The sequence below is a fragment of the Sciurus vulgaris genome (genome assembly GCF_902686455.1).
Source record: "Sciurus vulgaris genome assembly, chromosome: 6".
NCBI lineage: Eukaryota > Metazoa > Chordata > Mammalia > Rodentia > Sciuridae > Sciurus > Sciurus vulgaris.
This window is the reverse complement of record NC_136466.1, coordinates 32,444,019-32,465,642: the sequence shown is the minus strand read 5'-3', so window position 1 is coordinate 32,465,642 and position 21,624 is coordinate 32,444,019. Positions and strand designations below refer to the sequence as shown.

Sequence of the window (21,624 nt, the reverse complement as noted above, 5' to 3'; positions counted from 1 at the left end):
GTGTATAAATAATGATACTTATTTTCAGCAAATTCTGAAAACTAGCCTATAAATCATTCTCATTATAGAGAGACAGAGAAATAGGATAAATGGTTTTCAGGTCTCTTCTGTACAGTTGGCTAGGTGTGCGAGAGTTCCAGGAGATAATTCCACCTTTTAACCCAGGAAGGCTAGGATTATATGATGTCAGAATCAAGCTACTCCTGGGAAAATCAGTCCATTAAATCTAAGATTACAAGCTACTCTTGGGAAAATCACTTTGGGGTGTGTGTGTGTGTGTGCATGTATGTATGCATGCTATATGTGTGTGCATGCTATGAAGGTGAATGTAAGACCTCAGGTCTGATTTGGGTTGGGATTCCCTTTCAAGGGACAGTTGCTGAAGAAGCTTACTGTGTGGTGCCAGCAGTAGACAGACTACCTGTAGCTGGGGGATGATGAGCAGAGAAAGAAGGTGGGGTTCCAGAGTGGATTTAGGCAGGCTTTCTGGACTGTGGAATAATGGTAATTTGTTGTATGAGCTCACTCTAGGATACAGATTCTGAATTTGGTATTAACCTTTCTTCCCTTTTCTTTCTTCTGTCCTTCCTCCTTTTCTCTTCCTGGTTTTCCCTGCTGTAGGTATCAAACTGACACTGTCAGCTCTGCTGGATGGCAAGAATGTCAATGCTGGTGGTCACAAGCTTGGTCTAGGACTGGAATTTCAAGCATAAATGAATACTGTACAATCGTTAATTTTAAACTATTTTGCAGCATAGCTACCTTCAGAATTTAGTGTACCTTTTAATGTTGTATGTCTGGGATGCAAGAATTGCTAAAAATAATGTTAGACCTCCGGGTTAAAGAGGATTCAGCTTTAAAGTGTTACCATTTCAGAGGTACAGAAGAAACCGAGTCCAAAAAAAGGTCCTTTCAGCTGTAGACTTGTGTGTGTGAGGGACTTGGTGGTCCCTTTAGAGGTGCCAGGTTTCTTTTTTTTAATCTAGAAATGGCTGCAAGTGGAAGCTGATAATGTATAGGCACTTTGTAAATCTGTATTGAGTAAATGAATGGGATTGTGACTTCCTGAGAATCAAACCTTGGTTTCCTAACTCTAATTGATGAGGAGCTCGTTGCTTGGTGGTGTGTACAAACTCATCTGAAAGGGACTTTTTTAGACAGATCTTCCCTGACCTTTTTCCACCCTAGTCCATATCACCTCTTTTACACCAAAAGTAGTCTGCAGGGTGTGGTCACTGTTTCTTTTTTGTGCCATTTTGGGGTGGAGAGGGTGGACGTGATGAAGCCAATAATTCAGGACTTAATTCCTTTTGTGTTGTGGTTTTCTTGCCCTTGCACCAGTGTATGAAATAGCTTCCAGGAGCCCAGCTATAGGCTGGGAAGAGTCTGCGTGATTGTAATCACATGGTGACAACACTAGGAATCTAAATTGGACTTCTGTTGTATTCTCACCACTCAATTTATTTTTTAGCAGTTTAATGGGTACATTTTAGAGTCTTCCATTTTGTGTGGAATTAGATCCTCCCCTTCAAATGCTGTAATTAACATCACTTAAAATAAAACTTGAATAAAATATTGAAACCTCATCCTCCTTCTATTGTCCTTATTAACAAAAATGTGTATGAACAGGACACTTGTTTAGATTTGTTTTTTGTTCCCTCACACTGTGTGTGTGTGTGTGTGTGTGTGTTATTAGTTTTCTCTTGTTGTGTAACTGTGAACACTCATTTCTGTCACAGTCTGCAGGACAGAAGCCCAGGCAGGTGTGCCAGCCTCTCCACTCAGGTTCTCACAACGCTTAAAATTAGGGTGTTAACCAGGCTGTGTTTGCATCCCAGCAAGAGGCTTGGGGTCCTTCCAGGCCTCCATAGTCGTGGCAGAATTCAGTTACTTTTGCTTATAGGATAGAGGGCCCTATTTCCTTGCTGGCTGTCAGCTGGGGTCCACCCTTAGTATCTTGAGGTCACCAGCATTCTTTGCCACATGGTCCCCTCCATCTTCAGTGCCAGGAACAGAAAAAGTCTCTCATATCTTATTCATCTTACACTTCAAATCTCTTCCAGGAGAGTCCCCATCACTTTTAAGGACTCAGTGAATTAGGTTAGGCCCACTGAGGGTAATGTTTTCATAAATTTAACTGCTGGGTAAAGTAACCTAATCATAGAAAAAAATACCATCATATCCACAGATTTCTCCTTGGGGGTCATGGAGGGGCTCATTTTGGAATTATTCCATACATTTGTATATATATTTTATAACTTTATTATGGAAAATTAACACAAAGAGTAATGAACTTCACATTACCCAACTTTAACAAATAGGAACATTTTCCCCATTGATTGTGTTAAGACAGAATTCTTTTTTTAATATATATTTAAAAGTGACATTCAAAACAGGTATCACATTTATTTTTAGCATTTTGTGTAAATGATTACCCAGAACTGTGGGCCTCAGTATTTGTCATACTATCTTCATCAGGTTTATAAGGACTTGCAGCTATTTGTAAGAAAACTTTTAGAATTTTTCCAGAGATTCTGGCACACACAGGTTGCTGGGTGTATCTGATCAGGTTCCAAGTATAGTATTAAATATTTTCAAGTGTAAAAAGGGCCCTCAGTATGAGGGAACATTTTGCTCACCAATTACTTAATAAGTGTCTACCTATTGTATGCTGTGGTTGGAATATGTGCAAAAATGAAAATGCCTTGAGTTTCTAATATCAGTTAAGAGAACTGAAACAATCTGTTATGAAGGGAAATGAACAAAGCGGACAAAGGTTCAGAGAAGAGGATTGGAGTGTGTTTATTACAGGCAAAGTCCTATTTAAGTCTGAAGCAATTTCCAAACAAGCAAGAGCTAGAATTGAGGGACTTATTTGTTAAACTGAGTGTTGTTTTCTTTAAAGAAAAGACTTCATTTGTTTTTCGGTACTGGGGTTTCCATCCAGGGCCTTGAGCATGCTAGACAAGTGCTCTACTACTGAGTTATGCCCTTGGCCCTTTTTATTTTTGTGTGAGTGTAGTCTTGGGGATGGAACCAGGGCCTTGTATATGCTAGGCAAATGCAGTACTGCTTAGCTCATCCCTACCCTGAGGGGTGTTTTCTGTACTCACAGAAGTGAAAGCTGGGCGCCTGAGGGGACTATGTGCTTTGGCTAACTTGGAAGGTTTGCAATAAGGGCACCATTGGGTGTATATGGGCTTGTGGTGGACTTTGGGAAATAAGCAGATGAATGGCTTCTTAGTTTTCTTAACACAGAGTTAAGTGTTTCTGAGCTGTTTCTGGAGCCAGATAAATGCTATGGGAAAAACAGATTCAGAACACAGGCGCTTCTCTACTCTGTAGAGGCAGTTCAGCTCTGCCCGAGCTCTCTGGGGACAGCAGCAACTTTCTGAGGGAGTCACAGACAGTGGGGAAACTGTGGACACAATAAATGCTTTTATGCCATGCTAACATTTGTGACAATCAAATAGGACCTTTATAAATTGAAGCCTATAGCTGTTTATTAAGGAAACATTCACAGAAGGAAAACACAGACCAAAGCATTGTGTCAAGGCCGACATGAACTTCCTGGAAGTTTCTAAATTTGCATTTTCATATACTGGGGGTTTTGTATTTTAAACTACAAAATTTAAAAAGTAACAGAAGTGTATTTTAGGAAATCTGGAAGCTATTCACAATGGCAACTCGGCACCCCTACTTTCTGGCTACCTTTCCTGTTTCTTTCCATCTTAAATATACTGTATGCTTTCTGCTGTTGTCTTCCTCGCAATGAACTTTACACAGGCTTTGTGGTTCGTTTCGTTTTCTGACATATCTTGAAATACGGAGAAGTACTAAATATTTGTTGACATAATAAATGATTGTGGGGAACGATAAGAATATCATTCCACCACCCCGATATGCCTGCTGGTAACATTCTCGTTTCCATTGTCTTGGGGAGGTGGAGGTTCACTTTCGTGAAACAGCTACAATTTCCTTTAAAAAAAAGTTTTAAACCGCTATTTTTGGAAAAATTGTACCCCGTCACGTGCGAGGCAGCGAGGGGCTTGCCCGGCTCTCTTCAGCACCTTTCACACCGGGTCCTTAACTCCCGGCCGAGCCTCGAACCAGCCCCAGCTGCAACTCCCACCACCTTTCCTCCTTAATCCTGGTTCCAGATGCTGCGTCATCACGCTGGGACGTAGAAGCCTAGGGCCGCGGCGCCTTACGAAATGTCTGACGTCAGGACGCAGAGCCTAGCAACAGCGCAGGCTCCCGGCCGAGTCCGTTATGGCCGCAGCCGCCCTAGGGAGGATGAGGGGGGCAGTGCAAGCGAACCTGCTTCCCGGGCCGGGCATCGAGACCCCTGGAGGGCTGGCGTGGACACTGGTCCTCGTGCTCCTGCTTGCGTTCGCCGTGTCCACTGGTAAACTGGGCGCGACGGCAGGGCGGGTGCGAGAAGGAGGCGAGGGCCTGCGCGCGGGTCTGGAGACATGAGCCAGGGGAAAGGGCGCTTCTGAGTGCCGAGAGCAGACGGTGTCTAGTTGGGGCAGTCTGCCCATTCTACGAGGGAGCGTGTGGTGTCTGAAGGGGTTCAAGACAGTGGGGTCTCCCAGGGCCTGACAAATGCGGTTGAGAGATGCGGACACCCAGGGAGCAGGGAGCAGAGTGTAGATGGGCGGGGAGCGGGGGAGTGGTGTGTGGTCCAGAGAGTCTTGAAGAATGGACTGTCACCGGAGTGGCGGCCGTGGGGTTTCCACAGGTTTTTGAAATGGGGAGTAAGGGTCTCGAAAAGGGGCCGGAGGTGACAGGAGCTGAAGTGATGCTTCAGGTTACCCCTAACCTGAAATATGGTGTGCTGTCTAGGGAGGGTCCCAAAGTGTGTGTGTGGGGGTGGGGGTGGGCGGGGACCTAGTAGAGCCAAGGAAGGAGAATCTCTTCCTTGCCCCCTAGAATGGGTGAGGTCAGTAGTAAAGACCGAGGTGGGCAGGAGCAGTGACCTAGTGACTGGACTCAACTGAATGAATATTTCAGAAAGTGAGAGGGAAGGAGAAAGAGTTGCTTTCGGGTAGGGTTGCTTTTCTGAGGTCTTGGAGTTTCTGGTGCATTGGTAGAGAGATCGAGAGTAGGGCGTTGGGCTCCTGAGGAGCTTGGGAAAAGGAGAGACGTTTGGGAACAAAGAAGATTCTTTGTGAACGTGATCCCTTTCCCTGTATCTTGGGTTAACCAGGACAACACTGCTTCATATTTGCTTTATAATGGATTTGTAGGATTTGGCGGAGAAAGGATTTCTTCTTTTGCAAAAGTTACATTGTAAATCAAGATAAGCTTGAGACTTAGTGGGAAAGAATTTAGAATGATTAAGCAGTATCTTGTTTAATAGTATCGTTTTTCTTTCAGTCCAAGACACAGTCCTTTTCTTCCAAAGTCTTTTTGGGTTTTCAGATGAAAAATAGTGTGTGAACTGAAGGCAGTACAATGCACTGCCTTCCCGGTGTTTGCCAGTCTGCGGGGAAGGACTGTGGTCATTGTGATCCATTTTCTCAAGGCCCTTTCATCATTAGTAAAATGTAATGAGGATTTCCCTGTTCCTAAAGTACTTGAGTAGCATAATTGTTTGGATCATTTAATCATCTAAGAAAAAAAAAAAAAGACATTTAAATATCTGTATTTCCCGCTGGAATGGTCAAGAAGTATGTATAGCTGGGAACTAGTTACAGAAATAAGACTTTTTGGTGGAAAATCTTGTGTTGGGGGAGAGGGGCAAGTGAAGGGGACTGTGGAGTATTAAGGTGTCGTAAAGCACTTAAATATTGCTCTCAACCATATGGAAAGTTTTAGGGAATCTTTGTCTTTTTTTTTTTTTTTTTTTTTTTTTGGTATCAGGGATTGAAGTCAGGAGGACACTCAACCACTGAGCTGTCTCCCCAGCCCTATTTTGTATTTTATTTAGAGACAGGGTCTCACTGAGTTGCTTTTTGCCTCACATTTGCTGAGGCTGGGGCTGGGCTTTGAACTCATGATACTCCTGCCTCAACCTCCTGAGCCACTGGGATTACAGATGTGTGCCACGGTGACTGGCTGAATCTTTATCTTTTTAAATTGTCTTTATATATACCTATTTTGAATGTTGTAAGTTCAGAGTATTTCCTGTTGAAAATAACTTAAATAAAAATGGACACATATGCTTTTTATTGGGGAGCAGCTCCATTGCAGGAGTGTAGCATTTTTAAGACTTGGGGTAATATTTTTTGCAAGCATGCCTTATGTGGAATAATTTCAAAGTAATCACTCTTATAATAAGAAAATTTAAATCTAGGATGTGTTGAGTGTCAAATTTCAAATAAGCCTAGAGAAAGTGACCATATTATGTTTATTTAAACTTGTTTCATATTAGGTTTCTTAAAATTTCATTGTTTAGGTGTGTTCTTGGAAGTGTGTAGGAATTCTTAAGCTTTATGTTTTTGTTTTGATAAAATAAAGAAAAGATACTCATTTTGGATCACTGGATGACCAGCTTATGTCCAAGCCTTGCTGAGCTGTTTCAAAAGTGCCTGCTTTTCTGTATTTGCTATCTTTGTTCCCAAATGATCACCTTAATTTACTCTGTAATGCAGTTAATTTTTAAGGTAACTTTTCTTAAACCAGCATGTGAATGAATTCTCAGGATCTTCTGCATTTTCAAGTTTGAAAAATGCCAATATAATTTTATTTTAAGGTGGCTTTTTAAAAAAAATTAAGAAAACTTCTAAAAGTCTTATTTTTAAAATGTTGTTTTAACTAAAGAGATAATATCAATTAGGAAAAGGTAGAAATGGAAGATTTAGACAGCTAGAGTAATGCATATGTTTGTAGAAGCTAAGCAATTAAATCCATAAAGCAGGAGTTGTCACTTTGTTTTAAAAACTCTTCTTAGCTAACAGGATCAACTCCACAGATTTGAAGGAGAGGAGGTCAAGGAAGGTGATCTACTTTGGATCAAATATTTCAGATGAATTCTTAGTTTATTTTCCTGTGTGGTATTGGTGTATTACTTTTAAGTTTTATTTCTTGAACAGTACACATTCTGGTCCTAGTTGGTGCTAGGTATTGGAGTTAAACAATGAATAAGGGCAATATTAGAGGTATTTTTAGAGCGAGTGGGGTTTCCTGGGCTTTTCCAGAGCACAGGGGAAGGTGCAGAGACACTACATGGGATGCCCTGTGGAGTTGGTGGAGAAAGCTGGGTGAAGAGCACTTTCAATAAACACACGTTTATTAGATAGATGCCTACTACCTGCTAAGTAGGTGGTGGGGATGGAGCAGGTAGGGAGATTAGCAAGTGATACTGAGAGTGAGGTAACCAGCCCAGATCATGTAGGATCTTGTAGACTATATAGACTTTGGGTTTTGAGAGAAAGGGAGAGCCCCTGGAGGGTTAAGTAGAGGAGTGACCTCATCCAATTTAAATTTTTACAGGTGACTGGCTGCCCTGTTGAGTGTGGACAGCACAGGTTAGGGTGGGAGGAACTAGATCAATTAGGAAGCTGTTGTAATAATCCAGGTTGGGTGTGGACTAGGCAGTAGCAGTGGAGAGGTGAAAAGTATTCAAATTTTAAACGTGGAGTAACAGATGAATGTGAGGTGTTAAGAAAATGACAACTCGAAGATTTTTGGATCGAGTAACTAGAATGATGAAGTTGCCATTATTTGAGATGGAGAGTGGGTAGAGCAAGGTGTTTTTTTTTTTTTTAATTTTTGGAGTGGGATTTAGACATTTAATTTCCTTAATTTTTTGTTTGAGATAATTATAAATTCACTAGCAGTTGTAAGAAATAGTATAGAGATCTTCCATACTCTTTACTCAGTTTTCTCCAGTAGTTAACATCTTATAATACTGTGGTGTAATATCACATCCAGGATATTGACATTGATATAGTCAAGATTTCCATTTCCATTTCCAATCAAGGACATTTCCATTGCCACACTTGTTGCCCCTCTGAGGCTACCCGCCTTCCTTCCTGCTTCACCCTTTCCTGAACTTCTGGCAACTGCAAATTTGTTTTCCATTTCCATAATGATATCATTTTGGGAGTCTCATATAAATGGAATCAAGCAGTATGTAACCATTGGATTGGCTTTTTTCACTCAGCATAATTCTCTGGAGATTCATCCAGGTCCTTGTATGTGTGGATAGTTTGTTCCTTTTTATTGCCGATTAGTAGTATTCCATGGTATGGATATATTATACTTTAATTATCCATCTGTTGTAGGATGTCTGGTTGTTTCCAGTTTTGGGCTATTATGAATAAAGCTGCTGTAAACATTTGTGTACTGATTTCTATCTGAACATAAGTTTTCATTTTTCTGGGATAAATGCCTTGGTGTATAATTTTTAGTAGTGTGATAGTTATGTGTTTAGTTTTTTAAGAAACTACCAGATTGTTTCTCAGTCTCTGTCCTGTTTTACATTCACACCAGCAATATATGAGTGATCTGGTTTCTCTGCATCCTCACCAACATTTGGTGTTGTCCTTATGTTTCATTTTAGCCATTCTGATAGATGTGTAGTGATATCTCATTGTGGTTTTGATTTGCATTTTCCGAATGCCTTATTATCTCTTTATATGCTTATTTGCCATCTGTGTATTTTCTTTGGTGAAATGTCTCTTTCTGACTTTTGGCTATTTTGTGACTGGATTGTTTTTTCTAACCCTAAATTTCAAAGATTGTCTCCTATATTTTTTTAAGGGGTTTATAGTTTATATTTAAATATGTTTTATTTTTAGTTTTTTTTTTGTCTTTTTGTGGTGCTGAAGATTGAACTTGGCCTCATGCATATTAGGCAGGTGCCCTGCCACTGAGCCATATCCTTAGTCTTTAAAAAAAAAAATTTTTTTTTTGTTTTTAGACAGTCTGACTAAGTTGTCCAGGCTATCCTTGAACTTGCAATCCTCCTGCCTCTCCCTCAACCTCCAGCATAGCTGGGATTACAGGTGTACAACACGGTGCCCAGCCATTTTTAGTTAATTTTTGTATAACTAAAATGGTGGATTACATTGATTGCTTTAAATATTTTGAGTGAGTCTTGCATCCCAAGAATAACCTCGTCATTCATGGCATATACTTTTAATTTTTGTTTTGGTGGTGCTGGGATGAAACCTAGGGCCTATGTATGCTAAGTATGCTCTACCACTAAGCTACAGCTCCAGATCTTTTAATTGATTTTTATTGTACTAGTCAGCTTTCTGTTACTCTAATGAAATACCTGAAGCTATTAACTTATAAAGAGTTCGGTTTATTTTGGCTCATGGTTCTGGAAGTTACATTCTAAGATTGTGTGGTCTTATGGCTGTGGGTCACTGGTGAGGGCAGTCATCATAGAGGAAATGTGTGGAGGAGCAAATTCTTACATCAACTAGGAAGCAGAGAGAGAAAGAGTCAAGGGTCCCAAATTCTCTTTTGAGAGCATGTTCCCAGTGACCTAAGGATCTTCCACAAGTCTCTACCTCTAAAAGTTCCACAGCCTCTCGATAGGACCACACGGGGAACCAAATCAAGCCTTTAAACACATGGGTTTTCGGGCATCATTCAGCATCCAAAATATAGCACTTATATTGCAGATTTTTATTTGCTAATATTTGTTAATAATTTTTTCATGTATATTCACAAAAGTTATCAATTTGTAATTTCCTTTTTCCATAGGGTGTTTCGATTTTGTGATAGGGTAATAGTATTAACTTCATAAAATGAATTGATAAGTATTATTATTTTATTCCCTGGAAGAGATTGTGTAGAATTGGTATTAATTCTTGTTTAAATGTGTGGTGGAAATTGGTGAAACCATCTGGGCCTGGAGATTATTTCTTGGAGTTTTAAATTAAGATTTCTATTTCCTTAATATTTATAGGACTAGTCAAATGATGTATTTCATAGGAGGTGAGTTGTAATAGTTTGGGTTTCTTAAGAACTTTGTCCATTTCATCTAAGTTGTCAGATTTATGTGTGTGTGTGGTGCACTGATTATTCTTCATTTGATGTCTGTAGCATTTGAGTTATATCCCTTGTTTAATTTATGATATTGATAATTCACGTCTTTTTTCTCATTTTATTTGTCTTTCTTGCTAGGCATTTGTCAGTTTTTCTCATCTTTATTTTTTCAAAAAACCAACTCTGTTTCATTGGTTGTTGGTATTTTACATTATCTTTATTATTCGCTTTCTGGTTTTTGAGTTTATTTTGCCTCTTTTCTAGGTTATTGAGATAGGAGCTTACATGATTGACTTGAGACAGTCCCTCTTCTAATGTATGCTCTTAGTGGTATAAATTTCCTTGGTGTTGCTTTATCTGTATCTCACATACCTTGATATGTTGTATTTTCATTTGCATTCAGCTCAATGTTTTTTTCCCCTTGAGACTTTCTCTTTGATTCATAGATTACTTAGAATGTGTTGTTTAAAATGAGCTTTGTGGCTCGTGCTTGTAATCTCAGCTAGTCAGAAGGCTGATTACAAGTTCCAGGTCAGCCTGGGCAACTTAGCAAGACCCTGTCTCCAAAAAAAAAAGAAAAAAAGTGTGGGGAGCCGGCTGTGGCTGTGGGTTAGTGGCTGAACCCTTGTCCTCCTGAGTTCAATCTCCAGTACTGGGATTAAAAAAAGTGTATTGTTTAGTTTCCAAACGTTTGAAGATTTTTCTTTTTCTTTTCCTCCCTCCTTCCCTTCCTTATTGAACCCAGGAGTGCTCTTCCACTGATCAACATCTCCAGCCCTTTTAAATTTTGAGACAGGGTCTTGGTCAATTAATGAGACTTGCCTCAAATTTTTAATTTCCTGCCTCAGCTTCCTGAGTCCCTGAGAGTACAGTTGTGTGTTACCCAGCTACCTTCTTCTGTTATTAATATGTTTGTCTTTTCTTTCTTTCTTTTTTTTTCTTGTAATACTGGGGATTGCACCCTGGGCCTTACACATTCTAAGCACACGCTAACCACTGAGTTACATCCCTAGCCTCAATATCTGGTTTAACCCTTTTTCTCCTCTTTCCAGTTTATACATGTTAGGTTTTTTGCTAATGCCCTCAGGTCTTGGAGGCTCTGTTTATTTTTCTTACAGTCTGTTTCCACAGCCTGGATAATTTCTATTGTTCTGTCTTTCAGTACACTGATTTTTTTTTCTCCTGACTCCCTTCATTCTGCTCTTGAGTCCACCTTTTGAGCATCTTATTTATTCATTTGGTTCTGGGGATTGAATCTAGGAGCAATCTAACACTGAGATATATCCCAGCCCTTTTATTTATTTATTTATTTAGAGATAGATCTTGTAAAGTTGCATAAGCTGGCCTCCAGTTTGTGATCCTCCTACCTCCGCCTCCTGAGTAACAGGGATTAAAGAGTGTACCACTGTGCTGGCCTGTTGGCATCTGTGACTGTGTTTTTCGTAAGCTTGACATCTTCCTGATTGTTGATATGACAGATGATTTTGTATTGAAACCTGAACTTTTTTGTACTATGCTGTGGGACTTCTTTAATCTTTCTCTTTAATTTTTTTTTTGAACACTGCTATGGCAGGGGTTGCTGCCCATTACTGCTATGTTATCTCCGCTATTGCCATCTGAATAGTGGTGGTCTCCTTGTTTTTTTTGGGTTGGGGTAGGAGTTCTGGCTTCCTTCATGATCTGCACTGACATAATTGTGTGGGGGTGTCCTTGTTATTGTTTGGTGATGGTTGAAGTCTTGACTCTGTGCTCGTCCTCTGACACTGTCCCATTGGGGAGGGGAAGAGGGTACCCTGTTACTCTGTCCCAATCTTTTGGCTAGAGAAAGTAACCTTTTGGGGGATCATTTCTGTCTGTTCCCCTCCTTGTTTTCGGTTGCTTGCTTCTTTAGCTACAAGTCTGGGATACATGAGATAAAAAGAAAATTCAGGACTGAGTAAACTTTTCATCACTCTAACAAATACCTGAGATATTGAACTTATAAAGAGAAAAGGTTTTACTTTGGGTTCACAGTTCTAGAAGTTTCAGTTCATGATTGGTTGACCCCATTGCTTTGGCTCTATTGTGGCACATTATGGCAGGAGCTCTTAGTAAAGCAAAACTGTGTACCTCATGTCTGGGAAGCAAAGTTGGGGAGAGAGGAAGAAGGGAAGAGGTCGGGTCCATAATCCTCTTCATGGGAGCTCCCCGTGATCTGACCTCCCACTGGGCCCCACCTCCTGAAGTTTCTATCACCTCCCATACTGTCTGGCTGTGCACTAAAACTTGAACAAACCAAACCAGATCCAAACTATATACCAGGAGGTCACCACCATGCCATTTCTTAGGTCCTGAGGTCTTGTAACTACTCTGTCTTGTTTTTTCCACCTTTCAGAGTATTCTTATGTTACATGTATATAATATACAGAGGTTTTAGTGGTTCTTAGTGGCGGAAATAGGAAAGAGTACATCTCTCTTCCTGTAAGCCAGTGAGAATCCATTTTGAACCTGTTAATTTGAATGTCAGACATCTGAGAGATGTCAAGCAGGCAGTGACATGTATGAGTCCAGAGTCCAGAGTTCATGGATTCCCTTCTGATGGCTTCATTTTTCTCTGAGAAGTTAGGAAGTGATGTCAGTTGAAAATGAGGGTACCAGAGAAGGTATTGGAAATTTGATGATAGAGGAAAATGTGAATGGCCTCTTAAGAGGGGAGGAGGGTAAATGGACTAGGTGAAAACAATATAATTGCTAGCATCTTTAAACATAGACTAGTTCTTGAGAGAAAGTTATAAGAATTTAGCTGAGAGTAATGCTTAATAAAAATAGAAGTTGATATTGCTTTTAGCTTTGTAGGGATGAGTTGGAGATTTCAGGGTAATGTCTTTCTTCTTTTCTTTCAGCTGTATCACAAACAGATCCACCAGGCCAAAGTGTACGAAACTCAGATGTTTCTACTTCAAATATGAATGCTTTAACACATGGAAACCCAACCAAACCTTCTATTTCCCAAGTCAGTACCACTCTCCCTCCCCCAACCAGTACAGAGAAAAGTGGAAGAGCATCTGCAGCCCCCCATCCCTCTCCTATCACCTCTCTGTCCCAAGAGGAAGCTGATAACAATGAAGATCCGAGCATAGAGGAGGAGGATCTTCTCACACTGAATAGTTCTCCATCCACAGCCAAAGACACTCTGGACAATGGAGATTATGGAGAACCAGACTATGATTGGACCACCAGCCCTAGGGATGATGAGTCCGATGAGACTTTAGAAGAAAATAGGGGTTACATGGAAATTGAACAGTCAGTGAAATCTTTTAAGGCCCCGTCCTCAAATGTAGAGAGGAAGACAGCCACTTCTTTTTTCATCTTATTATTTTTGCTTTCTGTATTGCTATTGTTTATGTTACATATCACAACAAAAGAAAGGTAAGTTTGGGAATTTTTCAGCCTCTCTAGTTGTGCCTTATTAGCTCAGTCATATTTCTTATCAATTATATGTTAGTTTGGTAAAATATCAAGATGTCTAATTGGTTTGTAAATCTATGGTATATTTTAATGTATTACAGACAGAATGCTTGACCGTATGTGTTTCTAAAAAAAAAAAAAATTAGTCAAATTACTTCTTAATGAATAAAGCCCAAGGCCATCATTTTTTTTTTTTTTTTTTTTTTCTTTCTTTCCAGTACTAGGAATTGAACCAGGACTGCTGTATCACTGAGCCTTATCTGCAGTCCTTTTTATTTTTCATTTTGATACAGGATTTTTTTTTTTGGTGGTGGGATTGAATCCAGCGGTGCTTCACCACAGCTCTTTTAAAAATATTTTATTTAGTGACAGGGTCTCACTGAGTTCCTTAGGGCCTTGCTAAGTTGCTGAGGCTGGCTTTGAACTTGCAAATCTCCTGTCTTAGCCTCAACCTTCTATGTTGCTGGGATTATAGGTGTGTCATGTGCCTGGCTGAGACAGGGTCCTAATAAGTTACCTCAGCTGTTCTCAAATTGGGGATCCTCCTGCCTCAGCCTCCTGAGATGCTGTTGTAACAGGCATATGCCACCATGCCCAGCTCAGTGTTTTTTAAAATTTTTTAAAATTTTCACATCGTAATTTAGCCTTGCTATCTCAGTATAAGTACTTATGGAATGTTAAATTAATATTTTTGTCTTTTAATTTATTAAGCATTGAACTTAATGATTTTATAACCTTTGTTTTCTGACTCTAAAAGTATTAAATGTTTATTTTAGGAAATTCAGAAAACATGAGTATAGAAAAGAAAATTTGAGCTACTACCCAAGGGGTATTAACATTTTGATGTATTTCTGATCTATAAGTGCATATATAATTCTTACATATATATATATGTTTTATTTAAAAATGAATGTTATATAGTTTTTATTTTGCTTTTCCCATCAAATCATGAGCATTTTCTATAATATTAATATTCTCTAAAAACATGATTTGATAGCTGCATTATTGATTCAACTGTTTTCTTATTGGGCATTTAGATGATTTCCAAATTTTGGTTCATAAATATTATTGTGACAAACATTTCTGTGCTAAAATTAGTTTGTTGCATTAAATGAGGCAAAGGAGACTAAATGGCACCGGATGGGTGATTTAATGTGAGAGTGCATCTCTGCATCATACAGTCCCATAAAGGCTAAAGAATTGAACCTTTCAGAATACTCAGAAACACAGAATTTCCTTTTTAATACTTTATGGTCAGGAAATTTCAGTTCTTGACTTTATTGCTTTGTGATGACTTTATTCCTTGTAAGTCATCTTCCTATTTGGGGCTTCATTTTCTTACCCAAGAAATGGCAAAACTGGACCAGGTAATTTCAAAAAATCCTACAGCTTTGAGAATCAAAGAATCTAATAATAGAAAATAGCAAAAAGACCAACCTCAGGTTATTTGTCATTATTGACCTATCACTGGTTTTGTATTTGTAGGTAGACAGAGTTTTGAATGCTGATGATATTGTTTCCCAGTGTTTGGTGTTGGACTGTCTGCATTATGAATGTCTAAGGGACTTGTGAAAAAGTAGGCTCCTGGGCTCTACCTCAACTCCTAATTCAGCCTGAAAATAGAGCCTCAGAATCAGAGTCACTCCTGTATCCATGGACATCTGAGAAGCACTATTTGACCTTGTTTATAAGATGAAAAACAAAATAGCCTTTTGTCCTTGTTGTTAATGATACTTTTGTGTTTGGGAACTGAGGAGAGATATTTCACTTGTAAAAACTTTTATCATATCCTTTTGTTCTCTTGTGTACATCTTATTAATTGTTTTTTTTATTCCAGATTTTCCTCCTAGTTCAAAGCAGGAAATGGCGTGATGGCCTTTGTTCTAAAACAGTGGAATATCATCGTCTAGACCAGAACGTTAATGAGGCCATGCCTTCTCTGAAGATTACCAATGATTATATTTTTTAAAGCACTGTGATTTGAGTTTGCTCATTATATAATTTTATTTGCTTGACTTTTTATATGATATTGTGCAGATGTTTGCCATAGGCAGTTGGTACTTAAATGAGAGGCAGATCTCTCTTTTGCCTTGGTGCTTTGGAAATTGAATGTCACAAACAGGGAGTATATAATTTTTTAATCTACATTTTTAGAGCTGAATTTAATCAGGTGTCTGAAATGTGAGCATTACCTTCATTTACACTGGTAGTTTTTATTATTTTCCATTCATTGTATTTCTTCTGGAAGTAATGCTACTTTTGAAAGATCCCAGACTTGTAACTAAATTCTAACATAGTACTATTGACTTAGATTCATTCTCTGCCACCCAGATACTATTTTTTAAACACACATTACTTTGTGGTCCCAAACTGAAATGTGCAAGGGCATATGTAATAATACTTTGCATTTAAGTAATATACTTTTTGCTCTCCAGAAAACTGCTTCGTGTATTTTAGACAATTAAAACACACTTTAAGATAGCGAGACTGCTCAATCCCACTAAAATTTTAGGTAATATATTAAATATGTCTAGAAATTCTGCAGAAGAGACTGAAATTTGCCGTGAACATAGATAAAGTGTTATATAGATATCATTTTTTGGTTTGAATTACTGAATTAAATTATAGGTAGAAAATGGTAAAGTGTAAAACAGATGAAGAATTACTTTTAGTTAGCAGTCGATTGTACCACAGTTTCCTTAAAGGTTTCAAGCAATGGGCAGAGTTTAAAATTACATAATTTGTTCATTTTGGTTCTTATTGTGTAGCAAGTTTGAGTAAATCTTAGGGCCCATTATCACTTAAATAAGACTGTATCTCGGTCTTTCAAATTAAAATTATACCTGAATGAAATTGTTTGTATACATAAAATATATATGTGTATAATGACCTTTTCCCCTCCTGGACTTGTTCTATTTTCTTGTTTATTTTTTTACAGCAACTGGAAATTATTTACTATATTTCATTTGAGTCTGTCTTTCTATCACCAAGAATTGATCAGTATGTAAATAAGTGATTTGAACCGTGTTTGACTTACAAGTGTCACTATAACTTTTCAGAAAGTGTCACCACTACTATGTGTTAAACGAAGCCTGGTGAGCCATGGTCATAGGCTCTGTGTAGAGATGGAAGAAGCAGCACTGTCCATCCTTCCTCTTGGCTGGACACTTGACTGCCCTAGTGAAGAAGGAAAGCACAATGGAAATACACCTGAACGTTTTATTGCAGTAATTTTTTTCATATCTGAAATTGTATTATTTAATATTTTGAATAAGATTTTAAAAAATAAATACAAGATATAATTCCATGATTTTATAATTGTGTTTCATTTCAGTGGTAATGTGGTGACAGAGGGCAGTGCTGTCTGGGAAGGATGTGAACTTGACTAGCTTGCTATCGTTCTCTCTTAGCTATATAACTTTGTCTCTAAGAAAGCCACCTTTATTTCTAAATTCTTCCTTAGGTCCAATTTCCAAATGGGGGGTGAAGTTTATTGAAACAGAAGCAAAGTAGGATGGTGAAGGAAAGGAGCTGCTCAGTGTGCTCTTCCTAGCACCCTGGACTGCCTGTTGTCTGAGACAGGAGCATTTCAACCCGGAGTCTCACCCTGCTTTAATGGATCTAGGGCTCCTAGGTACTTCCTGATGGCACAGTCTTTGCCACTCAAGTTCCAGTGCTGCCATCAAGCAGCATTTGACTTTTGGAGTCTCAGATTATACATTGCTTAAAAATGCTGCTGGAGTCACAGAGGCATCTGCGCTGCTGGACAAGGGATTGAAGACTCACATTTGAACCTCACAGCACTAATGTATCTTACTCGTGTGTGTGATCTGCTCCCTTGTCCCAGACTTGCTTTCTGGATAGACTAGTACTGCTCAATGTTGGTACTGATGGCATGATAGGTTAGCCTTTAGCTCCCATCTGTGTCTTAACTGAAAAAGAATGTGTTGACCCTCGAAAGGCAGACAGAAATAGACATTTAGAATTTGTGCAGGCTGGCATGCAGGCATGTCTTGATGAGGGTTTCTTGATCTTAGGTGTAAACTCAGAGTGAGTGCAAGCTCTTTTGGGAGCATGTAGTTTGCCTCAGCATCTCTTGAGGACAGGAGGTGCTTGTTGCTGTCTTCCTACCCCCAACTTGATACTATACCTGGCACTTTCTAAGATATTCAATGCAATGTTTGAGAAATGAAGAAAAAGCAAGATAGTCCAGCTCTGCAGAGAATCACATAGAATATAGTTTATACAAACAAATTGGACACAATGGCTCTTAGGCGTGAGAGCCAGGATGTAGCCTGTTAGTTGTTATCTGCACATCCACATTCCTATTTGAAGTTGAAATTTATATTAGTTATGAGATGTCACCCTTTCCCCCAAATACCAGGTCTTGGTTAGAGCAGCTGCTGCCTGTTGAGATCAAGGTCACTGCTGACACAGCTGCCAGTCCTAGCTCTCCCTGCCCCTGCCGTGTGTGTGTGTGTGTGTGTGTGTGTGTGTTTAGGGATGATTGCACTTCTGCCTTCTTAGCCCGGTTTGCTGCTCTAACAGTTTGTCTCCCTTAAGGGCTCTTCCTGAAGCTGTTTCATCCTGTCTTCTGAAGGTAAGATGTCTTTCAAGGCAACTGAAGAAGGCTACCCTGAGGTTTGAGGCCTGTTTGGCCTGATCCAGCACAGTCTCAGCCAGAATATATGGGCTGTAATTTTTATGTATTTGGATTCTGTTCACCTTTATTTTCACTTTGACATGAGGAAGGGAAGTTGCTGGGATAGATTCTGGAAATGGAGTGAGGACCATTTCTGACTCACATCTAGGAACCTTCTCTCATGACCTGCTGTCTAGGCAGCTTAAGTTAACTCAAGGTATTTGATTTTTGGATAAGCAACAACTTCTGCTGAATGAGCTCTAAGTTCACTTTTCCAGCTCCTTCTGAAAGAGTCATTGACTCGTTTTCTATCATTAATGAAGCTTGAGATGTAAAAGCCCCTGCTTCCTACTTAGGAAGCCTTATCTATCACTCTAATACTGAAATCTTCAAACTGCCTCATTTCTCTGCTGGGAACCCCCAAGATACCATGTTCCATAAACACTTTACTTCCTGGATGTCTTTCTCTTTATACCCTTTGTGCCCCTCTCACAGGCATGAGGGTTGGATACACTGACACCTGAGACCCTTCCAAGGGAAGCAGCACCTTGCAGTGGGTTGGAGCTGTGGTGGACCCTAGAATCTCAGAGGTCAGGATTCCCACTCTGGGCCATTTTGTAGCCTATAGAAAGAGGCGAAACATATTTTCTGCCTGGGAGTGAGGAAGGGTCAGGGGTCTCAAGGGATTACAAATATCTTGGGCCTGATTGGGGCGAAGGTTGGCCTGGCCCATGTTGTTCCTACTTGATCTTTAGAAATACAGACCTAGGGAGAAAATGAGGAAAAGGATGGGTGTGGAATGGGGCAGGGGGCTGGATGACCCTGATCTGAGCTTTTTGTGTCTCAGTTACGACTGTTGGTGATTGATTAGCTTCCAGGTCTGTTAGGAGTAGATAGTTTTTTTTTTTTTTTTTTTTTTTTTTGAGGTTGGGCTCCAGATTCCCTATTGCTTTAGAACACGAGAGCTAGAAAAAGATTATTTAAATGTCCTCAATATTTAGGTATATTTCTCTTTTTCTTCCTTTAAAATTCCTTTTATTATGATTATGACAGCACATCATAGAAAAATACATAAAATCAGCTGGGCATGGTGGCACATGCCTGTAATCCCAGTAACTCAGGAGATTGAAACAGGAGGATAGTTATGTTCAAAACCAGCCTTAGCAACTTGGCATGACCATGTCATAAACAAACAAACAAATACATAAATACATAAATAAAAAATAGGACTGGAGGAGATGTGGCTCAGTGGGTAAGCATCATGGGTTCAATCCCTGGTACCAAAAAAACAAAAAAACAAAAAAACCCATAAAATCAGTGTACAACTTAACATATGATGACTAACAAATGCTTGTGTAGCACTCCAGGTAGAGAACTGGAACTTTGCTGGCACTCCAAACCCTCCTTCCAAGCACTCAAGTACTACCCTCACCCTGTTTCCACAGGGAGCTATCATTTTTACTTTTATGGAATCACTCCCTTCTATCACCACCACTTTTTTTGGTATTAGGGATCAAACTCAGGGGTGCTTTACTATTGAGCCACAATCCCAGTCCTTTTTTAAACAACAACAACAAAAAAATTTGAGACACTTTCTTCCTAAGTTGCTTAGGGTCTTGCTAAGTTGCTGAGGCTGTCCTCAAACTTGTAATCCTCCTGCCTCAGCTTCCAGAGTTGCATGGCTTATAGGCATGTGCCACCATGCCCAGCCCTTGTATTTCTTTTTAGATTTACCACAGAAATAAATATTCATAAACATCACCAGATGGTTTGCAACTTCAGATAAATTGAGTTATACAGTACGTGTTATGTACTTTTGTTACTGGCTTCTCTCATTCAACGTTAGGATTGTGAGATTCATTAGTTCAATGGGTGACTGTCGTCCATTCATTTTCTTTGCTATATCATATCTCTTGTGAAGAATATACTGCTATATGCTTAATCTAGCTTACTGTTGATGGACATTTGAATTGTTTCTTGTTTGAAACATGAGTGATACTGTTAGGAATATTCTTATACTTCTGTTGCTTTGCAGGCATATACTTAGAAGGTTCAGTTGCTGAATGTATGCATTCAAGTTGAATAGCTAATGCCAAACAGTTTTCTAAAGTAATTGCAACAGTATATGAGTTTCCTATTGTTCTAAAGGGGACAACAATGCCTTACCAAGGCTTGGCATTATTAGTATTCCTAATTTCAGCTATTCTGGGGGATGGACAGTGGTGTCTCCTTGTGGTTTGACTTCTTTCCTTGGTGATTAATCATAGTGATTATTTTTTCATATGTTTATTGGACATTTGGATGTCGACTTTTGTGAAATGCTTGTCTCTGTTTTTCTATTGAGGTGTGCCCCCTCCCCTTTTTTTTGCATGGTAGTGCTGGGGATGGAACCCAGGCCTTGTGCATGCTAGGTAAGTGCTCTACCATGGAGCCACATCCTCAGTCCTATCTTTTTCTTACTGGTTTGGGAGAGTCCTTTCTTTTGGATATGAACACTTTGTTGGTTATAATACTATTATTATTGAGTTTTATTTTAAAATGGCAAATAATTTTATGTATTTATGGTACCATGTAGTGTTTTGATACATGTATACCTTGTGAAATGATCAAATTAAGGTCATTATTCTGTCAACTCATACTTATCATTTCTTTGTAGTGAGAACATACAAAATCCTCTCTTTTAACTCTTTTGAAATATATAATACATTGTTATTAACTACAGTCACCTTGCTGTGCAATAGATCACCTGAACTTATCCTTGTTAACTATAGCTTCATACCATTGACCAATATGTCCCTTTTCCCCAGTCATACCACTCCTGATCTCCAGACTCTGGTAAGCACCTTTCTGCTTTCTACATCTATGAGTTTGACTTTTTTTTAGATTTCACATGTAAGTGAGTTCATACAGTATTTGTCTCTCTCTGCCTGGATTATTTCACTCAACATAATATCCTTTAGGTTCATTCTCGTTTTTTTGTTTCTGCCACTATTTCTTTGGATATGTATTCTGTCCCTTTCTCTCTCTCTTCTCCTTTGGGCCTACCAAAAATACATGGGTCAGCCCATGTCTCTTAACTATCTTCACTATTTTACATTCTTTTTTTTTTCTGATCCTCATATTGCATGATATCTTGTGATCTATTATTTGCTTGATCTGATCAACTATTAAAACCCTGTATTGCATTTTTCAGTTCAGTTACTGTGATCCTTCAGATCTATGATTTCTCTTTGGAACATTTTACATCTTTTTGCTGAAATTCTCAGTTTCTTCTTGAATTGCTCTTTTGATGTTGGTGAACATTTTTTATGACTATTATTTTGAATTCCCTGTCAGGTAAATCACTTATCTCCACTTCACTTGGGTTGATTTTTGGAGAGTTTTCCTTTGTTGGGAATATATTCTCCTGTTTCTTCATTTTCCTTGTCTCCTTATGTTGGTATCTGCAAATCAGGTAAGACAATTACTTCTTCTAGTCTTGTCATGCTGGCCTCACATATGGGAAGAATCTCATCAATCTATACAGTCAAAGATTTTAAGGTACCTCTCAAATCTCTGTGTTTGACCAGATTTCTGGGTTTTTT

General features: G+C 39.1%; 2 protein-coding genes across 3 annotated transcripts in view; both read left to right on the top strand.

Annotated features, from left to right (window-relative positions):
* Window positions 1–1,586, top strand: part of VDAC1 (voltage dependent anion channel 1) — a 28,535-nt gene extending 26,949 nt beyond the window's left edge. For both annotated transcript variants that reach the window (XM_079144265.1, XM_079144266.1), the window contains exon 9: window positions 622–1,586. In XM_079144265.1, the coding sequence (XP_079000391.1) occupies window positions 622–713 (92 nt within the window). In that variant the 3' untranslated portion in view covers window positions 714–1,586. The remainder of the gene's footprint in view (window positions 1–621) is intronic.
* Window positions 1,587–4,216: 2,630 nt separating this feature from the next.
* LOC306663513 (keratinocyte-associated transmembrane protein 2) lies at window positions 4,217–16,705 on the top strand. The gene is given in 4 exon segments (XM_079143857.1): window positions 4,217–4,408; window positions 12,834–13,268; window positions 13,271–13,359; window positions 15,236–16,705. Coding segments are annotated over 4 exon segments (792 nt in total). The 5' UTR covers window positions 4,217–4,272; the 3' UTR covers window positions 15,368–16,705.
* Window positions 16,706–21,624: the final 4,919 nt, after the last annotated feature.